The sequence below is a fragment of the Rhinoraja longicauda genome, chromosome 37, assembly GCF_053455715.1.
Source record: "Rhinoraja longicauda isolate Sanriku21f chromosome 37, sRhiLon1.1, whole genome shotgun sequence".
In the NCBI taxonomy this organism is placed as follows: domain Eukaryota; kingdom Metazoa; phylum Chordata; class Chondrichthyes; order Rajiformes; family Arhynchobatidae; genus Rhinoraja; species Rhinoraja longicauda.
The window spans coordinates 7,543,508-7,563,895 of NC_135989.1; the positions used below are offsets into that span (position 1 = coordinate 7,543,508).

At 47.6% G+C, this 20,388-nt stretch overlaps 1 protein-coding gene across 1 annotated transcript; it reads right to left on the reverse strand.

Annotated features, from left to right (window-relative positions):
- Positions 1-15,238: 15,238 nt before the first annotated feature.
- On the reverse strand, positions 15,239-18,454 carry timm29 (translocase of inner mitochondrial membrane 29). Its single transcript, XM_078429536.1, has 2 exons — positions 18,003-18,454; positions 15,239-16,128 (listed from the first exon to the last, which is right to left on the reverse strand). The coding sequence occupies exons 1-2, from the start codon at positions 18,178-18,180 to the stop codon at positions 15,521-15,523; spliced, it is 786 nt and encodes a 261-aa protein (XP_078285662.1). The 5' UTR covers positions 18,181-18,454; the 3' UTR covers positions 15,239-15,520.
- Positions 18,455-20,388: the final 1,934 nt, after the last annotated feature.

Here is a 20,388-nt window from a genome sequence, read left to right on the forward strand (position 1 = left end):
TAGGAAGAGGGTGGTGGAGGGATGGGGATGAGTAGAATTGAGAGAGGGGGGCAGGGGAGAGGAAGTGGGGGTGGAGAGTGTGAAGGGGGGGTGTGAAGGTGGAGGAGCATGAGGTGAGGAAGGGTGCATAGGAGGGAAGGAGCCGATGGGTGAGGAGTGGGAGGGAGGGGCTGGAGAGTAGGGCTGGGCTGAGAGGGGGAGTACCATGAGCATTGACTGGGGCAGGTAGAGTGGGGGAAGGGCTGTACGGGCTGAGAATTGAGGGGGGGAGGGTGAGAGGGAAGAGCAGGGTGAGTGAGTAGAAGGGTAGAGAGTGTGTGGGGAGAGCTTGGGTAAGAGTGGGAGGGAGAGAATGAGGGAGGGAGAAGGAGGTGGATGAGGGGAGAGTGGGAGGTAGAGTGTAGGGGAGGAGAGTGAGGAGGAGGGGTAGGGAGTGAAGTGAGGAGGGGGTGAGAGAGAGTGATGGGAAAGACTGGGTGAATGAGTGGAGGGGAAAGGTTGGATCGTGGGGGTTTGCTTAGTTTAAAGATGGTGTGGAAACAGGCCCTTTGTACACAGAGTCCATGCTGAGCACTTCCCACCCTGTTTCCTGTAAAGACTATCCCCTACTCCCAATTCCTCCATCTGCACCACATTTGTGCCCAGGATGAGGTTTTCCATACCAGGGCATCGGAGATATCCTAATTCTTTAGGAAACGGGGGTTCCCCCCTTCCATTATAGATGAGACTCTCACTACCTCCCTGCTCGACTCCATCCAAGGACCCCGACAGTCTTTTCAGGTGAGGCAGAGGTTCACTTGCACCTCCTCCGACCTAATCTACTGTATCCGCTGTTCCAGGTGTCAACACCTGTACATCGGTGAGACCAAGTGCAGGCTCGGCAATCGTTTTGCTGAACACCTCAGCTCAGTCTGCCTTAACCTACCTGATCTCCTGATTGCTCAGCACTTTAACTCCCCCTCCCATTCCCAGTCTGACCTTTCTGCTCTGGGCCTCCATTGTCAGAGTGAGGCCCAGCGCAAATTGGAGGAACAGCACCTCATATTTAGCTTGAGTAGCTTATACCCCAGCGGTGTGAACATTGACTTCTCTAACTTCAAATAGCCTTTGCTTTCCCTCTCTCTCCATCCCCTTCCCAGTTTTCAGACCAGTCTTACTGTCTCCGACTACATTCTATCTCTGTCCCGCCCACTCCCCTGACAGTCTGAAGAAGGGTCTCGATCCGAAACGTCACCCAGTCCTTCTCTCCAGAAATGCTGCCTGTCCCGCTGAGTTACTCCAGCATTTTGTGTTCACCTGAGCATTAATCACCTGTACAATAGTTCTATCCCACGCAATTTACAGAAGCCAATTAATCCACACACCGTCACGTCTATGGGATGTGGGAGGAAACCGAAGGACTCGGAGAAACCCCATGCGATCACAGGGAGAACGTACAAACTCCGCACGCCACTGCGGAAGTGAAGGGAGTTTGTGGGGGGGGGGGAGTGAAGTGGGAGAGGGGGCATTGGAGGGAAGAGCTGGTTGGGGACTGGAGGAAAAAGGGCGTGGAAGAGGGTGTGCAATAGGGAAGTGGGAGAGGAGGATCGGGGGTAATGGGGTAGGAAGTGACGGGAGTTTGTGGGGGGGGGTGGGGGTGAAGTGATGAGGGGGCATTGGTGGGAAGTGCTGGTTGAGGACTGGAGGAAAAAGGGGGTGGAAGAGGGTGTGCAATAGGGAAGTGGGAGAGGAGGATCGGGGGTAAGGGGGAAGGAGGCAGAGGGAATAGACGGGAGGGGGAGGAGAGTAGGGGCAAGATTGGGATTAAGATGAGAATGGGGGAGGGCAAGATGGTTCATAGAGTCGGGTAAGGGTGGGGTGAGAGGGGGGTGGGGAGAGGGAGACTGGGAGTGGAGGGATGATGAGAAAGATCCCAAGATTGGAGTGACTAAATGTCCAACTTCTTATTTGAAGACTGATTCTTATCTGAAGATTAAGACTGAAGCCTGGGGTAATAGCAACTCCTACTAGACACTTAAGAATTTTATATATTTTAGTGTTATCACCTTTCTCTCTCTTGCATTTATGAGTATAGACCTAGTCTCCTCGTATCACAAAGCTGCAGGCCGAATTTAGTGATCCTTTGTTTATTCTCTCTATCTCTGCTGCAATCTTACTGCTGCTTCGTTTGGCTGAGCGACCACACCTGCACACATACTTTGACTCCAAATCCAGTTTTACAGGATCCCTTGCAACTCCCTTGAGCATTCGTTCGTCGTCCTCTTTTATTGTTGTTCCAAATCTGATAATATTATGATTGCTGTTCCCCAAATTCTCGCTTCAATCCCCAGGAGAAGATCCAGATTATTTTCTTGTTGGACAGAGCACTCCATAAACAAAAGCGTTCTTTTCTAGACATTTCAGACATTCTACTCTTTGCCCTTGGGGGAGAATTTAAATGATGACAAAAGAATGTCACAGGTATTGAATAAATACTTCTGTTTTTGAATACAAGGAGTTATGGACTACTGCGTATGGCTGGATATGGAGGGATGGAATGAAAGTATTGGGTCAAAACCTTTCTTAGACTGTATCAATTATAAGAGATGTCCAAATTCCTTCTCTCCTGAGATGCTGCCTGACCAGCTGAGTTACTCCAGCATTTTGTGAAATAAATACCTTCAAATGTAATACAGTCACCTAGGCTGTTCCTGAACCTGTTGGTGTGGAACATCAGGCTCCCGTGTAGGAAGGAACTGCAGATGCTGGTTGTGTCAGAAAATAACTACAGATGCTGGTACAAACCGAAGGTATCACAAAATGCTGGAGTAACTCAGCGGGCCAGGCAGCATCTCAGGAGAGAAGGAATGGGTGACGTTTCGGGTCGAGACCCTTCTTCAGACTGATGTCAGGGGAGGGGGCGGGACAAAGATAGGATGTAGTTGGAGACAGGAAGACAGTGGGAGAACTGGGAAGGGGAAAGAGAGGGACAGAGGAACTATCTGAAATTAGAGAAATCAATGTTCATACCGCTGGGGTATAAGCTGCCCAAGCGAAATACGAGATGCTGTTCCTCCAAGTTGTGGCGGGCCTCACTATGACACTGGACAATGACTGAGCAGGAAATAATGAATAGAGTCAAACTGGATACAAAATGTGAAATAGACAATCGAATATTGAATGGGGGAAGGGGGGGGGGGGTGGGTAACATTAAAAAAAATACTTGAACGAATGAATGAATACGTTTATTGGCCAAGTATGTGCATATACAAGGAATGTGCTTTGGTGCTCCGCTCACAAATGACAACACAAACATACAGATAACAATTACGAAGAATCTCGAAGAACAATTCACTACCATTTATTAAACAGCTTTTCCTTGGTTTAAGAAGTGTTGAATAACAGTGCAGTAACAATTATCACATCATTAAAGAGGTTACTTGCTAATTACCTGAATTAAATTTCTGTGGTAAGTTTAATGGACAATTAATGTGCAAATCTGGGAAATGGATCTATAGAAAGTTTTGTGTGAGTGTACAGAAAAGGAATTGAGAAGCCTGAAGTCCTACACCACCAGGTCCAGGAAGATCTACTTTCCTAAAACAGATTCTTGGACTGACCTCAGGCCCTGAACCTATCTTTGCAACGGAACGCTACAGACCACCTCTTGCACGACCATGGACTTGTTTTCCAATTGTGTTTTTGTGCTAATATCTTGTTTTTGTACAGATTTCTTTTTATTGTCTTGTATAATATGTTGAGTGAGTTATCTGAATCTCTGTGCCTGTAATGCTGCTGCAAGTAAGATTTTCACTGTGCGTGTACTTGTGCATACACTTGACTTTCAGGCCAGCATACATCAATAGTGAGGGAAAGAAAACTGCAGATGCTGGTTTAAATCGAAGGTAGACACAAAATGCTGGAGTAACTCAGCGGGTCAGGCAGCATCTCTGGCGAGAAGCAATGGGTGACGTTTCGGGTCGAGACCCTTCTTCTAACTGAAGAAGGGTCTCGACCCGAAACGTCACCCATTCCTTCTCTACAGAGATGCTGCCTGACCCGCTGAGTTACTCCAGCATTTTGTGTCTACCTTACATCAATAGTGAGGCAGGCTTGAGGGGCCGAGAGGCCTACTCCTGCTCTCTTGTGTTCAAAGATTGGCATTTCACAATTTACCATTCAATCTATGGAGACATTTACTGTTTAATATAAATATGCATTGTTAATATCCCATTTTTGGTTGAAGGAGGGGGTTGATTGAGAAGGATGAGAGGGGTTCTTATTGAAACGTATGATTATTAAGGGGTTGGACACGTTAGAGGCAGGAAACATGTTCCCAATGTTGGGGGAGTCCAGATCAAGGGGCCACAGTTTAAGAATAAAGGGTAGGCAATTTAGAACTGAGATGAGGAAAAACTTTTTCAGTCAGAGAGTTATGAATCTGTGGAATTCTCTGCCTCAGAAGGCAGTGGGGGCCAATTCTCTGAATGCATTCAAGAGAGAGCTAGATAGAACTCTTAAGGATAGCGGAGTCAGGGGGTATGGGGAGAAGGCAGGAACGGGGTACTAATTGAGAATGATCAGCCATGATCACATTGAATGGCGGTGCTGGCTCGAAGGGCCGAATGGCCTCCTCCTGCACCTATTGTCTATTGCTACCTCCTTGAACAATGATAATAAAACAATATGATGGGATGGGCAAAGAGGGTGTAAGTAAAATGGCAACCAGAAAGATGACATGTCAGCCTCTGTGGCTTGGGTAATAGCCTCGGCCTTCAAAATATTCTCCCTGGAGTATAATATGCTGTGAAATAGGAAGGAAAATAAATTTGCACTGGAGCCAAATAGAAAGAAAGACTGCAGAGGAGCAAAGAGATAAATGGTTTTGATACAGCTGTATCTAGGCTGGTTATAATTTAATCATTATAATTTTAAATGAATTGGTTGATGGAAATGGAATGGGAGGAAAATCATGGAGCTGCAGAAACGGAAAGACAAAAGTAAATGAACTTTGGGAAAAGTTATATGTGAGCTGGTGCTCTTGAGTGAGACGCCACAGTATAAAAGAGAACAAAGGATTAACACAAAGAAATTCATTGTCTATGTATTCTGGTAAAACTTACAATTCCTACAACAGGAGTAGTCTCATTAAATCCTTCATGGAATTGAGTTGGCTCCGGCATTCTCTTGCTCTCAAGCTTTCGGATAATGCTTTAGTAGAACAGGTGATTGTATTTAATAATATCATTCATTGCTAGCCAGCAGTTTAAAACACTAACGTGGTGGAAAAAAATGAAGCTGTATGATAGTGCAAGGCAGGAGCAATTGATGACTGATAGCGTGGGACAAAAGATGATGGCAACGCCATGTTCAGCTGGAAGACCATAACCCACTGACACTGGAAGTGGGAACGGTAGAATTATTACCTGCAGCTGCTGTCTGATGAGATGGGGCAAGTCATTATGATGTGACATTGTTGAACTCAATGTTGAGCCTAAATAGCTGTTGTCCTTGCGTGAAAGAAAAAGTCCTGATCTGCAAACTTGGATAGAGTAAAAACACAAAGTGCTGGAGGAACCATGTGGGCCAGGCAGCATTTGTGGAGGGGATGGACAGATAATACTTTGGGTCTGGTTTCTTCAGACTGATGAAGGGGATTGAAAGCTGAAAAAGAGAAGTAGGGGTAGGGCAAAGTCTGGCCATTCTGAGAAAGGGTCGTAACCCGAGGCATCATCTGTCCTTACCCCCCACAGATGCACTCTAACCCACTGAGTTCTTCCAGCACTTAGTGTTTTGCTCAAGGCTAAAATAGAAAAACGTGTCTCAACCCGAAACGTCACGCATTCGATCTTGTCAGAGATGCTCCAGCATTTTGTGTCTATCTTCAGTGTAAACCAGCATCTGCAGTTCCTACACATCGAATTGTTGAGGTATGCAAGATGATTAAGGAAGAAACGTTCGATTCATATTTCCTGTACTTCCCTACCTAAGCCAGCCAAAACTGCAAGGAAGCCTTGCCTTTATATGGGTAAACCTACAAAGAATTACACTGTTGGAAAGTTGCTCATTGGAGATTTCCTATTTGGAAGCCTTGGTCTCCAAGGAATGCATTCTGTGTTTAGGATCCAAAACAAGACATGTCTTCAAGTCCAGTCAGAGTTAATTAAAAGAAAATGCAGTGTTGGACGTTTGAGGGAATACGATGACCAGAGATGTAGCAGAGTACTATTGGCGACTGGGGTAATCGATGCTGTGCTTTCCCGGTGCTGTCTCTCCCCACTCTACTCACCCAAGCACACGAGAATAATGAGGATGAATCCCGGTGTCTCATGACCCAATTGACATTGCGTTGCTGTTTGCATACAGATTAGCCACTGCCACAAAGATTACAGGCAAACCATCCAGCAAAGCAGCAACAGAAAGGGGTGAAGCAATGTTTAAATCTCAGCAATATAATATTTTTGGATGAACAATGCATTTTTTTTTTACATGCTGAAAAGCCTGAAAGGATGAAGTTACATCTCCTACACAGTCTGTCAAAATGCTTTCTTTGCTCAATGTTTCCTGTGAATCTGTGCTCCCCGCATTTGCCAGCATCTATCCTTACTGCAGCACATTTTGGTTGATCCGGTACCTGATTCCTCTGTCTCTTAATGTGACCTTTCCAGACTCTTCCCGTTGTCAGTGCGAACCAAGTGATGGTTATAGGTAGCGGAGATGGTCAGAATCTTTGCATTAGGGTGGAGATGCTAGCAGAGGGCATAGGTTGAAGGGGAGGTGGTGAGTTCAAATAAGATGGGCAGGGGCAGCTAGGATTTTTACAGAGCGAGTGGCAGGTGGCTGGAATACATTTCCAGTGGAAAATATTTTAGCAACATTTAAGCATTTACATGAACAGCAGGGAATCGAGAGATCAAAAGGTTTTTTTATTGTCATATGTACCGAAATGGAACAATGCACCATTCCGGGTGGCATTAGTTTAATTTGGCCTCATGGTGGGTGCTGATATGTTGAGCTAAAGGGTCTGTTCCTGTTCTTGACCTCTCTATGTTTGAGATGACACGGACTGCTTGAAGATGTATAATAACTGGAAAGCAGATTGGGAACGGGACTCAGTTTTGGTTGAAAAGCCTTGGCTCAAATCTTAGCACTAGATTCCTCAACCAGGAGAGATTATTTCCATCCATCCTAGCATAAACTTTGATTAAGGCTCATTTAACTTTCTGAATGTTAGTTTGTGCAAGCTTCTTTGATAATACAACTCTTGGAATCCAAAAGTTATTCGGATAAATCCAAGCTGCATTCTTCCCAAGGCTAGTATTTCTTTTGAAAATAGACACAAAATGCTGGAGCAACTCAGCAGGACAGGCAAATCTCTGAAGAGAAGGAATGGGTGACGTTTCAGGTCGAGACCCTTCTTCAGACTCGTCCCGAAACGTCACCCATTCCTTCTCTCCATAGATGATGTCTGTCCCGCTGAGTTACTCCAGCATTTTGTCTATATTTGGTGTAAACCAGCATCTACAGTTCCTTTCTACACACTAGTATTTCTTTCCAGGGGGATAGTGTCACAGAACTCTGGTCTAATCAGCATCTTGGTGTCTGTCAGCTACAGGGAAACTTTGCATGCAAAGTGGAATATGTGACAATAAACCAGAGGTGCCTACTGTCCCAAATACTACTGCCTATAGTTAATAAATGCCCCAATCCTGCTCTGCTGCAGGAGATGGAAATAATCTATGATTCTCTCTTTAAACAAATCTCCATAAGTGAATGAAAACCAAATAGTAAGCTTGAAGCTTTGTGCATTTACTCACCAGAACTGTTGGAACAGTGTGATGGTTAGTTTGACATCATTCAGTGTATCCTGATTTCAATACTAGAGGCAGAATAAAAAGTGAATTGCAAACTAGAACTCTGAGAGCTGGCATATTGTTCAATAGTTCAATCCTGGGTTGTCCTTTCTTCCACCATAGTCGGTACTGAGTTAGGTGACCACAAACCTTCACAATAGGAATTGTAAATTGGAAAATGCTTTCAATAAAAGATGGCAATGGGGCAAGCGCAAGGAAGAGGGGCTAACTGAATAGCTTCAAAGACAAAGAGGCTGGATGACCTTGCTCACCCAACTGGGCAGATGCTTAAAGAGAAAATAAACCCACAAAATGCTGGAGTAACTAGGCAGGTCTTGCAGCGTAGATGCAAAATATTGGAGTAACAACGCGACAGGCAGCATCTCTGGAGAAGGACACAAAAAGCTGGAGTAACTCAGCGGGACTGGCAGCATCTCTGGAGAGATTAAATGGGTGACGTTTCGGGTCGAGACCCTTCTTCAGACTGGTTAGGGGTAAGGGAAATTAGAAATATAGACGATGATGTGGAGAGATAAAGAACAATGAATAAAAGATATGCAAAAAAGTAATGATGATAAAGGAAATATGCCATTGTTAGCTATTTGTTTGGTGAAACGAGAAGCTGGTACGACTTGGGTGGGGGAGGGATGGAAAGAGAGGGAATGCCAGGGCGACCTGAAGTGAGAGAAATCAATATTCATACCACTGGGCTGTAAGCTGCCCAAGCAAAATGAGATGCTGTTCCTCCAATTTGCATTTAGCCTCACTCTGACAATGGAGGAGACCTAGGACAGAAAGGCCTGTGTAGGAATGGGAAAGAGAAGGAGAATATGTTTAGCAACCGGGAGATCAGGTAGGTCCAGGCGGACTGAGCGAAGGTGTTTAGCGAAACATTCGCCCAGTCTTCGTTTCGTCTCGCCGATGTATAGGAGTCCATAATGGATACAGTAGATGAGGTTGGAGGAGGTGCAAGTGAACCACTGCCTAACCTGAAAGGACTGTCGGGGTCCCTGGACAGAGGCGAGGGAGGAGGTTTAGGGACAGGTGTTGCATCTTATGCGGTTGTAGGCGAAGGTACCCGGGGAGGGGGTGGTTTGGATGGGAAGGGATGAGTTAACCAGGGAGTTGCAGAGGGAACGGTCTCTGTGGAAGGCGGAAAGGGGTGGAGACGGGGAAAATGTGGCTAGTGGTGGGATCCCGTTGGAGGTGGTGGAAATTTCGGAGGATTATGTGTTGTAAGGCGATGGCCGATGGAATGGAAGGAAATTATCAGCCATGATCACAGTGAATGGCGGTGCTGGCTCGAAGGGCCGAATGGCCTCCTCCTGCGCCTATTGTCTATTGACTGGGGACTCTGTTGCGACTGGGGGGCAGGGGAGCAAGGGTGGAGCTGGGGGAACCGAGGAGACACGAGTGAGGGCCTCATCTATGATGGGAGAGGGGAACTCCTGATCCCTTAAGAATGAGGACATCTCAGATGTCCTGGTATGGAACACCTCATCTGGAGCGCAGATGCGGCGTAGATGGAGGAATTGGGAATAGGGGATAGAGTCTTGAGTTGGAGAAGATGGATAGGTAATGTTTCGTGCCAAGATCCTTCCACGGAGGATGTTCTCCAGAAATGCTGCCTAACCTACTGAGTTACACCAGAACTTTGTCTTTTTTTGTAAACTAGCGTATGTAGTTCCTAAGTTCTACAGGCACTTGAAGAGTTGTTTTCAGGGATGGAAACAAATGATCACATTCCCAGTCATTCCCACTGCTGCCAGTGACAAAGATTAATTCTGTGCTCAATTCATAAATAACTCTTCCTTCTCTCCAGAGATGCTGCCTGTCCCGCTGAGTTACTGCAGCATTTTGTGTCTACCTTCAGTGTAAACCAGCCTCTACAGTTCCTCCCTACTCATTAATAACTACTCGCCACTCTGTATTGTTATTGGAGATTTTTTGTTTACATAGGTCTATAAATATAATTATTCAAATAAATTGATTTTAGCAATCCAATAGACTATTTATTGAGCATCACCTCCATCTCTCTGACTGCATTGTTTCCATTGACTGTTCTGCAAATCAATAGGGACAATTGTGGGCAGTCATGAAGGCAGGTTCTACTGGCGGAGTGACTTCCTGCTGTGATGTAAGAAAATAACGATGCTGGTACAAATCGAAGGTATTTATTCACAAAATGCTGGAGTAACTCAGCAGGTCAGGCAGCATCTCAGGAGAGAAGTGACTTACATCTATCTCTGTGATGTAAATCACTGACTGTTGAGTGCCTTGAGAAATAATGAGGCATTCTATAAATGCAAGACGTTGACACCTACAGTGTTCTAGGTGTTTGAACTGGATAATTGCAATGGGAAGATTTCATCCCCGTGCTCGGTGCACCCTTTATAAATGACCTTCCTGCAGAGAGGAAATCTGACCCCACTACAATCAGGAGATTCTCTGCCGAGTCTTTGCTTTCCATTCAGACCTTATCTCAATCCACTCATGCAGGGAGTACTGATAAAACGTAAGATACATACAGTGCTGGATTAACTCAGCGGGTCGGGCACCATCTCTGGAGAAAAAGAAGGGGCGATGTTTTGGATCGGGACCCTTCTTCAGACTGAAGAAAGGCCAGTGAATCTGAAGAACAGCCCTGCCCGAAACGTCACACAGCCTTTTCCTCCAGAGATGTTGCCTATGTTTGGTATAAACCACCATCTGCAGTTCCTACTTTCTGATAAAACGCTCATCCAATCTCATTGCTGGGACCATCCTTTCTCAGGGGCTGGTGCTCGATTGAGGGGCAGAGTCCGGTGGAGATACCCCTCTAACAAGGGAAGGGGTATTAACCCAGGGGGCCACACGAGTGGTTCAAGGACACTACCACATGTGACACTAATTAATGTACAGACGCTGAGAGAGTCTGAAGAGTTTCTGCACTGTTCTTGTTTTGTATCATTTTTTTCATTCTGAATAAAGTATATTGGAAAAATAAGTTGTCCATCTCCTTACTTTACACATGCCCTTGGGTTCCAGGGTGATTTGCTACCACATTCTGTGCAACCATCTTCTGGTTTTGTGGGTGCTGAGTCAAGAGTGTTTAATGGTCGTAGGCACCAGGGGAATGGGACAATGAAATCCTTACGTGCTGCAGCCTTCAGAGGGAAACGTGGTGAACATTGCCCAGTCCATCAGGGTTACTGACCACCTTACCATGAGAGGGATCTACAGGAGTCACTACCTCAAAAAGGCAGCCACATCATCAGAAACCCATGCTCTCATGAGGAAAAACTTTTTCAGTCAGAAAGTTGTGAATCTGTGGAATTCTCTGCCTCAGAAGGCAGTGGAGGCCAATTCTCTGAATGCATTCAAGAGAGAGCTAGATAGAGCTCTTAAGGATAGCGGAGTCAGGGGGTATGGGGAGAAGGCAGGAACGGGGTACTGATTGAGAATGATCAGCCATGATCACATTGAATGGCGGTGCTGGCTCAAAGGGCCGAATGGCCTGCTCCTGCACCTATTGTCTATTGCCATTTGGGAAGAAGGTACAGGAGCCTGAAAACTGTAACGTCCAGGTTCAGGAGCAGCTTATTCCTTACAGCCATCAAGCTATTAAACACAGTAGACCAAAACTCTGGAGTAACTTAGCGGGACGGGCAGCATCTCTGGAGAGAAGGAATGGGTGACGTTTTGTGTCGAGACCCTTTACAGATTCGACAACCTCCAAATAGACTCTGAATTAAAAAGACTTGGGGACATTATTTTTGACTTTGCACTACTATTGTCTATTTATGTTTGCTTTTTTTTAATATAGTACTGAACTTTTTGTTGTTTACTATGGGGTTTTACAGATTAATATGTTTACATATTTATTGAGCTGCTGCAAGTTAAAATTTCATTGTTCCGTTATGGGACATATGACAATAAAACACTCATGACTCTTATCTTTAAGACAACAAATAATGATACAATAACTAATAAATTACAAAGCGCTGCAGGAACCCAGTGGATCATGCAGCATCTGTGGGGGGGAAATGGACAGGTGACATTTTGGGTTGGGACCCATCCTCAATCTGTTCATTCCGTCCACAGATGCCGCCTGACCCACTGAGTTATGTCTTTTGCTGAAGGTTCTAGCATCTACAGTTTCTTGCTTCAACATAATAAATTGTCAGTTACCAATGTGTGACCAACCACAGATGAGGTAGGTGTGGGTTATGTAGGTCGTAGATTTTTGTGACACCTCCAGCATTTTGTGCTACCTTGGTTATGTAGGTGGTGTGTTGTTCCACTGTTTATATTGGGCATGCATGTAATGTTAGCGAAGGATCTCAATACAGTGCAACACTCCTCCGTGCAATGCACTCACAGTGGAGACATTCATAAAGCCTTAACAAATGCTCTTTGCTTTCTAGCCCCACCATCCTAATCTTTGGGCACCCAGTGCGTAGGGGAGTGGGTAGATCAGGAGCTGTTCTAGTTAGGTTGCTCCTGGACCTGGCCAAGGTGGCCATTCGTGGGTCACGGTGCCAGCCAAACGAGGGCGCCGCCCGAGCCGACTGCCTGGCCCTTTTCTGGAGTGCCCGGGAGTCCCTTGAAAAAGAACACGCAATGTCCACGGCCACCATGGAGGGGTTCCGGGACCGCTGGGCGCCACGGGGGGTTGACGATATTTCTGTGTCTTTCATTATTCTGACAAGGCACGTAACCAAGTCTTGGGACTCAACCCTGAATTCAACTTCGCACAAACAAACTTTCTACTCTACATCAGAAGTGGCCAGTTCCGATGAAAGTCACTATTTTGTAACATGAACTCACTTTTCTTTTTCCTTGTACGCTGCCTGATCGTTTGAGTACTTTGGCATTCCCTTTGGTTTGCTGGATCAGGATTGTCATATAGTCATTTAATGTTTAGTAGGAAGAATACCTGGGAATTTCATATTATGGTGGTGGATGGTTTGTTAGTTTGTTGTGCACATAGGTTGAGTAAGTGTAACAGCCTTGGATTGGTGTCTTGGTCCATTAATCTCCCACCATGATGGAGCATGGAACCAAGGGTGTGCTTCAGGAGTGTGGTGTTGACCAGGTGAATGACGTTGTCTGGTAACTGAGCCACATAAGTGTAACCACATCTTCCAGGCTGGGCACATTAACCTGGGGGAAGGGATGGTGACGTTAGTTTGCTTACCCAGCATCGGATTTGGAGGATTTTGCAGAGACGGTGCTTTGAGGTCCGACAGTCAGTAGTCCAAGTCTCAGCATTCTTATTATATAATAATAATATAATAATAATATTTTATTTATATAGCGCTTTTCATATACTCAAAGACGCTTTACAGAGATTTTGAGAACATAGGGAAATTAATAAATAGATAAATAAGTAAATAAATAAATGAACAGAGAAAGGAGACAGTAGGTGAGGTGACCTTCAGTGGTTGAAGGCAGTACTGAACAGGTACTGTTCAGTACCCATTCAGTACCCATTACCCATTGTTTTGAAGTTTTGATCATCAAACGATCTTTTCCTGGGACAGCAAAATGCTGTCTTGGAGCACTGAAGATGTCGATGGATTGGGATTAGCAGGGAGGCACAAGGATCTGCAAATGCAGGAGAAATTCAGCAAAGAACAAACTGCTGGAGGGACTCAGCGGGTCAGGTAGCACCTGTGGAGGGAACTGGACTGTACTTTGGGTTGGCGTTGAGGGGTGCTACCTGGAAGAACAAGGGTGGAGCGAGAGATGGCAAGTGATAGGTGGAAGATAGACACAAAATGCTGGAGTAACTCACCAGGTCAGGCAGCATCTGTGGAGAGAAATGGACAGATGACGTTTCGGTTCGGGACCATCCGGTGGTTACTTTCAGGTTTGCACCACTACTTGTGATCACCACATGGTGGCATGAGAGTGCCACTGACCTTTTAGACTTTAGAAAGTGCACTGACACTATCCTACACACTAGGGACAATTTACAGTTTTAGCAAAGCCATTTAACCTGCAAACCTGTAGGTCTTTGGATTGTGGAGGAAACCGGAGCACGTGGTCACAGGGAGAATGTACAAACTCTGTACGGACAGCACCTGAAGTCAGCATTGAACCTGGGTCTCTGGCGCTGTGAGGCAGCTACTCTACCACTACGCCACCCCCAAATGACTGGCAAACGCCTCCAACAAATGTCAACTGGCATTTTGCAGCAGTACATCTGGCTTACAGCTGTGCCTGCAGGAGAGCTGTGTTCAGAGAAATGCCCCATTTTGTTCACTCGTCAGCAGAGGCCCCACTTCCAGAGGACGTGGCTATTGCCTACTCGGCAATGCACGAATGGCGAATCCCAGACTGAAAACTCAGCTGAGAGTTATGGCCTTGATTCAGGGCAGCCACTCTGGGCAGCCCTTCTCACCCGCAAGGACCCAAGCTCCAGTCCCCACCACTATCCGAAGCAGCAACGCCAGACTGGAGGGCCTCCTTCAGTGGCCCAGGAAGGAGATGCTGTGCCGTTGAAGACCAGAGGTTCCAAACACACATTATTTGGTGGTGCAGAGCTCACTTTGAGAAAGGACAAGCTCAGGTTCATTATTTCACTGCTGTGGTAATAGACAATAGGTGCAGGAGTAGGCCATTCGGCCCCTCATGCCATCACCGCCATTCAATGTGATCATGGCTGATCATTCTCAATCAGTACCCCGTTCCTGCCTTCTCCCCATACCCCCTGACTCCGCTATCCTTAAGAGCTCTATCTAGCTCTCTCTTGAATGCATTCAGAGAACTGGCCTTCACTGCCTTCTGAGGCAGAGAATTCCACAGATTTACAACTCTCTGACTGAAAAAGTTTTCCCTCATCTCCGTTCTAAATGGCCTACCCCTTATTCTTAAACTGTGGCCCCTGGTTCTGGACTCCCCCAACATTGGGAACATGTTTCCTGTCTCTAATGTGTCCAACCCCTTAATAATCTTATATGTTTCGATAAGATCCCCTCTCATCTGTCTAAATTCCTGTGTATACAAGCCTATAGCCGCTCCAGTCTTTCAACATATGACTTGTTCCTGCATCAAACCTGACACCAAAAGCGGGTTCACACCACATGGTGGCACGGTGGCGCAGCGGTAGAGTTGCTGCTTTACAGCTCTGGAGACCTGGCTTCCATCCTGACTACGGGAACTATCGGTACGGAGTTAGTCCCTTCTCCCCGTGACCTGTGTGGGTTTTCTCCGGATGCTCTGGTTTCCTCCCACACTCCAAAGATGTACAGGTTTGTAGGTTAATTGGCATGGCGTAAATGTAAAATTGTCCCTAGTGTGTGTAGGATAGTGTTAGTGTGCTGGGGATTGCTGGTCGGTGCGGACTCGGTGGGCCAAAGGGCCTGTTTCAGCGCTGTATCTCTAAACAAAATGAAACTAAAACTAAACATCAGGGCATAATGTCTTAATTATAGAACTGTTTATTTTTAAACCATTCATAGCAGTGTGGTTTAACCAACCAAGAAAGGCTGCCCTGCCAGCAAGTGGACACCAACATTTAGACAGACACATGCACAGGCTGACAACAGAGGGACACTCCACACGCAGGAACCTGGGATTAATTAGAGTGGTATCATGGTCAGCCTAGACACAGTGGGCCGAAGGGCCTGGTCCTGCATTGTCCTGGTCTATATTAGAGGTGTGTGTTGTATTCTTCCCAGCATGGCAGTGAGCAGTGCCCGTCAGCTTCCTTCCCCCTCCTGCATGTCCTCCTCTTGGAGAATGATAGGCTGGAACTTTAATTCGAACAGTCTCTCGTTCTCAGCCGAGTGGAGGTTCTTTGGTGTGACGGTCCGCAGCTCAGCGGGGAGGTGGACAAACTCGTCATCGTTGATGTCCCAGTCTTTCATCTTGGAGACGAGCACCCACCATCTGCCGAGGAACCCCAGGTCCAAAACCCGGTCTGGAAAGTCCGACCACCTTGGCCTTAAGTACTCGCAGTGCGCGCCGTAGATACTGGTGTCCGGGTCGTAGGGGGCTGTGTACACCAGGGAGAAGGCACCCAAACTCAGGTGTCGGAGACGGCCCTGGGTTTTAATTGTCACCAGCTTCTGGATGTGCCGGTCTGCGTGGCCACTGCGGACCAAGGGTGACAGCACCAGAAGCTGGTTGGAAGACTCCAGCAGAGACTCCTGGAAGGATTTTTCGGAGGGGTTGTAGTAGGCGCAGGTGCAAGCCCCCCCCAGTAGCAGGCAGTAAAGGGAGGCTTTCCCTGGATTATCCCTCGCGCCCACAACGATCTCTTTACACGCCTCTCGGTAATCATCAACCAGACTCTTCATCCACGCACCTGCAGGAGCATGAAGTAACGCATGAAAACCACACCTTGTCCCAATGATTCAGAGTCAATACGCACAAGAGGCAGACATTCAGCCCATCGAGAATGTTCTCCTGCTGGCACAGCAATCCACACCACCCACAGCCATCCCAATTATATTCACATCCAGGCACAAGGAACTGCAGGTGCTGGAATCTTGAGCTAAAGACAAAGCGCTGGAGGAACTCAGCAGGTCAGACAGCATGTATGGAAGGGATAGACAGACAATGTTTTGGGTTGAGACCCAACTTCCAGTCTGTTAATTCCCTCCAGATGCTGCCTGACCCCCTGAGTTCCAAAAGCACCTTGCGTTTTGCTAATTTCTCATCAAATTCCTTTTTGAAATTTAGGGGGATGAAGGGTGATCTGGAGGTGTACAAATTCATGAGAGGAATAAATCGGGTAACCGCAAAGTATTTTGCCCAGAGTAGAGGAACTGAGAACCAGAGAGCATAGAGCTAAGGTGATGGGGTAAAGATTTAATGGGAACCTGAGGGATAAACCCATTTTACACAAAGGCTGGTGGGCGTTTGGAACGAGCTGCTGGAGGAGGTGGTTGAGGCAGGTATAATTGTAATGTTCAAGAAACATTTAAAAAGGTACATGGAAAGAACAGGTTTAGAGGGATATGGGCCAAAGGCAGGCAGGTGGGGCTAGTGTCGATGAGGCATGTTGGCCAGTGTGGGCAAGTTGGGCCTGTTTCCACGCTGTATGTATCTATGAAAATCCCTGACGTATACCACATGGGCAGTATGTTTTGCATCCTAAACACACTCTGTCTGCAACTCCACCAAATTTTATATCTTACTAACAACCCATCTACGTTATCGTCCAAAGATAAGACACAAGATGCTGGGGTAACTCAGCGGGTCAGGCAGCATCTCTGGAGAAAAGGAATGGGTGACATTTTGGGTCGAGACCTAACTCCCCCATTACCTATTTCTTCTCTCCAGAGATGTTGCCTGTCCCGCCGAGTTACACCAGCATTTTTTTGTCTATCTTCGGTGTAAACCAGCACCTGCAGTTCCTTCCTACGCATTTTTCATCCAAGTCATTTGTACGTGTCACAAACAGCTCTACTGGCGGCACGGTGGCGCAACGGTAGAGTGGCTGCCTCCAAGCGCCAGAATCCCGGGTTCCATCCTGACCACGGGTGCTGCCTGTCAAGGGTTATGGGGAGAAGGCAGGAAAATGTGATTCCTGAGGCTGAGATCAGCCGCGATTGAATGGCGGAGTGGGCCGAATGGCCTAATTCTGCTCCTATAACCTTTCTCCCCATGACCGTGTGGGTTTTCTTCGGGTGCTCCGGTTTCCTCCCACACTCAGAGAAGCAAAAAAAAAAAATAGGTGCAGGAGGAGGACATTCGGCCCTTTGAGCCAGCACCGCCATTCATTGTTCAGCATTGTTCAGCACTGTTCAGCACTGCCTTCAACCACTGAAGGTCACCTCACCTACTGTCTCCTTTCTCTGTTCATTTATTTATTTACTTATTTATCTATTTATTAATTTCCCTATGTTCTCAAAATCTCTGTAAAGCGTCTTTGAGTATATGAAAAGCGCTATATAAATAAAATGTATTATTATTATTATTATTGTGATCATGGCTGATCATTCTCAATCAGTAACCCGTGGGTGCCTGCGGGTTTGTAGGTTAATTCCCAATCTCGTTGTACCCCTGTACAATGATAATAAAGATATATTGTATTGGTCTTGGGTAATATTGTAAATTGCCTCCAGTGTGTGTGTGTGTAGGGCGCGGGTGGGCGGGAGCGAGGGGCCAATGCAATGGGCTGAGAGCAGGAGAGGGGGGGGGGGACTGACTGGACCCCCGGCCGCGGCCTCTCACCCACTCTGCTGGCGCGGAGCCGCACCCCCCGTAGCTCGGGCCGAGCCTCCGCCGCTGCTGCCGTCGCCGTGAAGCGCGCCCAGTGCCGGCCCGGTGCCGCCGCCGTCGCCGTGAAGCTCGCCCAGGGCCCGGGCCGGCACAGTACCGCCGCCGCCAGCCGCCTCCACACAGCCGCCATGTTGGAGCCGGGAGCTTCCGCCGGTTCGGACGGAAACCGCGACCCGGAGAAACGTTCCGCCCGTGGCTGTAAAATCAAAGGGACTAGAGGAGCAAGATGGACCACTCCGTCGACATCGCCTATACTGAAGTGTAGCACGCAAAGGCCGCCATTTTAGTAAGCAAAACTATGCCTCTCGCAGTGTAATCAGTGTTTTGGGGAACAGTATCTATGATGATACCATTACAATGCAGAATATATCTCATCTAGAGGGGCGTGGCTGTGTTCTGCAGCTGCGGCTCACCGGCAGTCTCTCCGGTTTTTTTTGGTGTTTTTTTTGTCATTGTTGATGTTAAATGTACGTTTTGTTTTATTTTTAATTCTGTGTATGTAGGGGGGTGGTGGGGGGATGGGGGAAACCTTTTTTTAAATCTCCTCCTCAACGGAGATGCGACCTTTACCGTGTCGTATCTCCGTTCGCGCAACGGCCTAACATCGTGGAGTCGGCGGCCTCCAGCTGGGATCGACCTCGAAGACTCCGGTCGCAGGGCCTGGACTTACCATCTCGGAGGCTTCGGCCGTGGGCCCTGCAGACCGCAACATCGGGAGCTCGCAGGTCCCTGGCTGGCGACCGGCTTTTGGGAGCTCCAGCCGTAGCAGCTTCGACCGCCCCGAAGCACGAGGCACGATCAACCCGCCCGCAGGCCCTTCATCGCCCTGCGTGGCCCGGCCGCAGCACTTTACATCGCCCGGTGGGGGCTCAGGACTTTCATCGCCCTGCGTGGCTCGGCCGCGGCATTTTCCATCGCCCGGTGGGGGCTCAGGACTTTCATCGGCTCGGCTCGGCTCGGCTCGGCTCGGCTCGGCTCGGCTCGGCTCGGCTCGGCTCGGCTCGGCTCGGCTCGGCTCGGCTCGGCTCGGCTCGGCTCGGCTCGGCTCGGCTCGGCTCGGCTCGGCTCGGCTCGGCTCGGCTCGGCTCGGCTCGGCTCGGCTCGGCTCGGCTCGGCTCGGCTCGGCTCTGGGACTTTCCATCGCCCGGTGGGGGCTTCAAGGGATTGGGAGCCTCGATCGCCTCGTGGCGCCACGGGAGAAGAACGAGGAGGAGATAAGACTTTGCCTTCCATCACAGTGAGGGTGTGCCTAGAGCAATCACTGTGATGGCTGTTTTGTGTAAAAAATTGTATCTGTGTGTCTTGTGTTCTTTAATGTCTACTGCCGGACCCTGACGTGAGAGGACGCTGGCGTTGAGTATTCGCCGCTTTTCCGTCAGGATAGTTTGTCTGTTTGTTTCTATGTTAATTGTATTTGTAAAGCGCTTTGTGCATGTGTTAAGGCGCTATATAAAATAAATATATTATTATTATTATTATTATCTATCAATTCACAGATTTTTGTTATTTTTCTTTTAAAATGTTTCTGCAAGTTTCAGCCTACCAAAATGGCACCATGACATACTATGTTTTTTTAGGGCCGAGTGGTCTATCTTGCTCCTTAGTATCTTTGCTGTAAAGGGCCAGTGCCAGTCGCACCGCGCCGCCGCTCCTCGCCCTCATTGAAACAGACAATAGGTGCAGGAGGAGGCCATTTGGCCCTTCGAGCCAGCAAGTCAAGTTAAGCTTATTTGTCAGTCTGAAGAAGTCTCGACCCGAAACATCACCTATTCCTTGTCTCCTGAGATGCTGCCTGACCCACTGTTACTCCAGTGATGGCTTCGCATTTATACAGGTGTCAGGGGTGATGGCAGGAGAATGGGGTTAGGAGGGAGAGATAGTTCAGCCACGATTGAATGGCGGAGTAGACTTGATGGGCGGAATGGCCTATTTCTGCTCCAATCACTTATGACAATTCATCCCGGATACTTTGAGAGCGGGGCAACCCAGTGTACAGCACAGGATCAGGCCCTTCGGCCCACAACGCCCATGCTGAACATGATGCCAAGTTAAACTAATCTCTGCCTGCACATGATCCATATCCCTCCACATCCTTGTGCCTTATAAACACCATTATCGTATCTGCCGCCACCACGATCCCTGGCAGTACGTTGCAGACCCCCACCCACTCCCTCCCCCTCCCCATGTAAAAACTTTCCCCACACATCTCCATTAAACTTTGCCCCTCTCATAATGGGCGTCAAGGGTTATGGGGAGAAAGCAGGAAAATGGGATTCGGAGATCAGCCATTATTATATGGCAGAGTAGACTCGATAGGCTGAATGACCTAATTCTACTC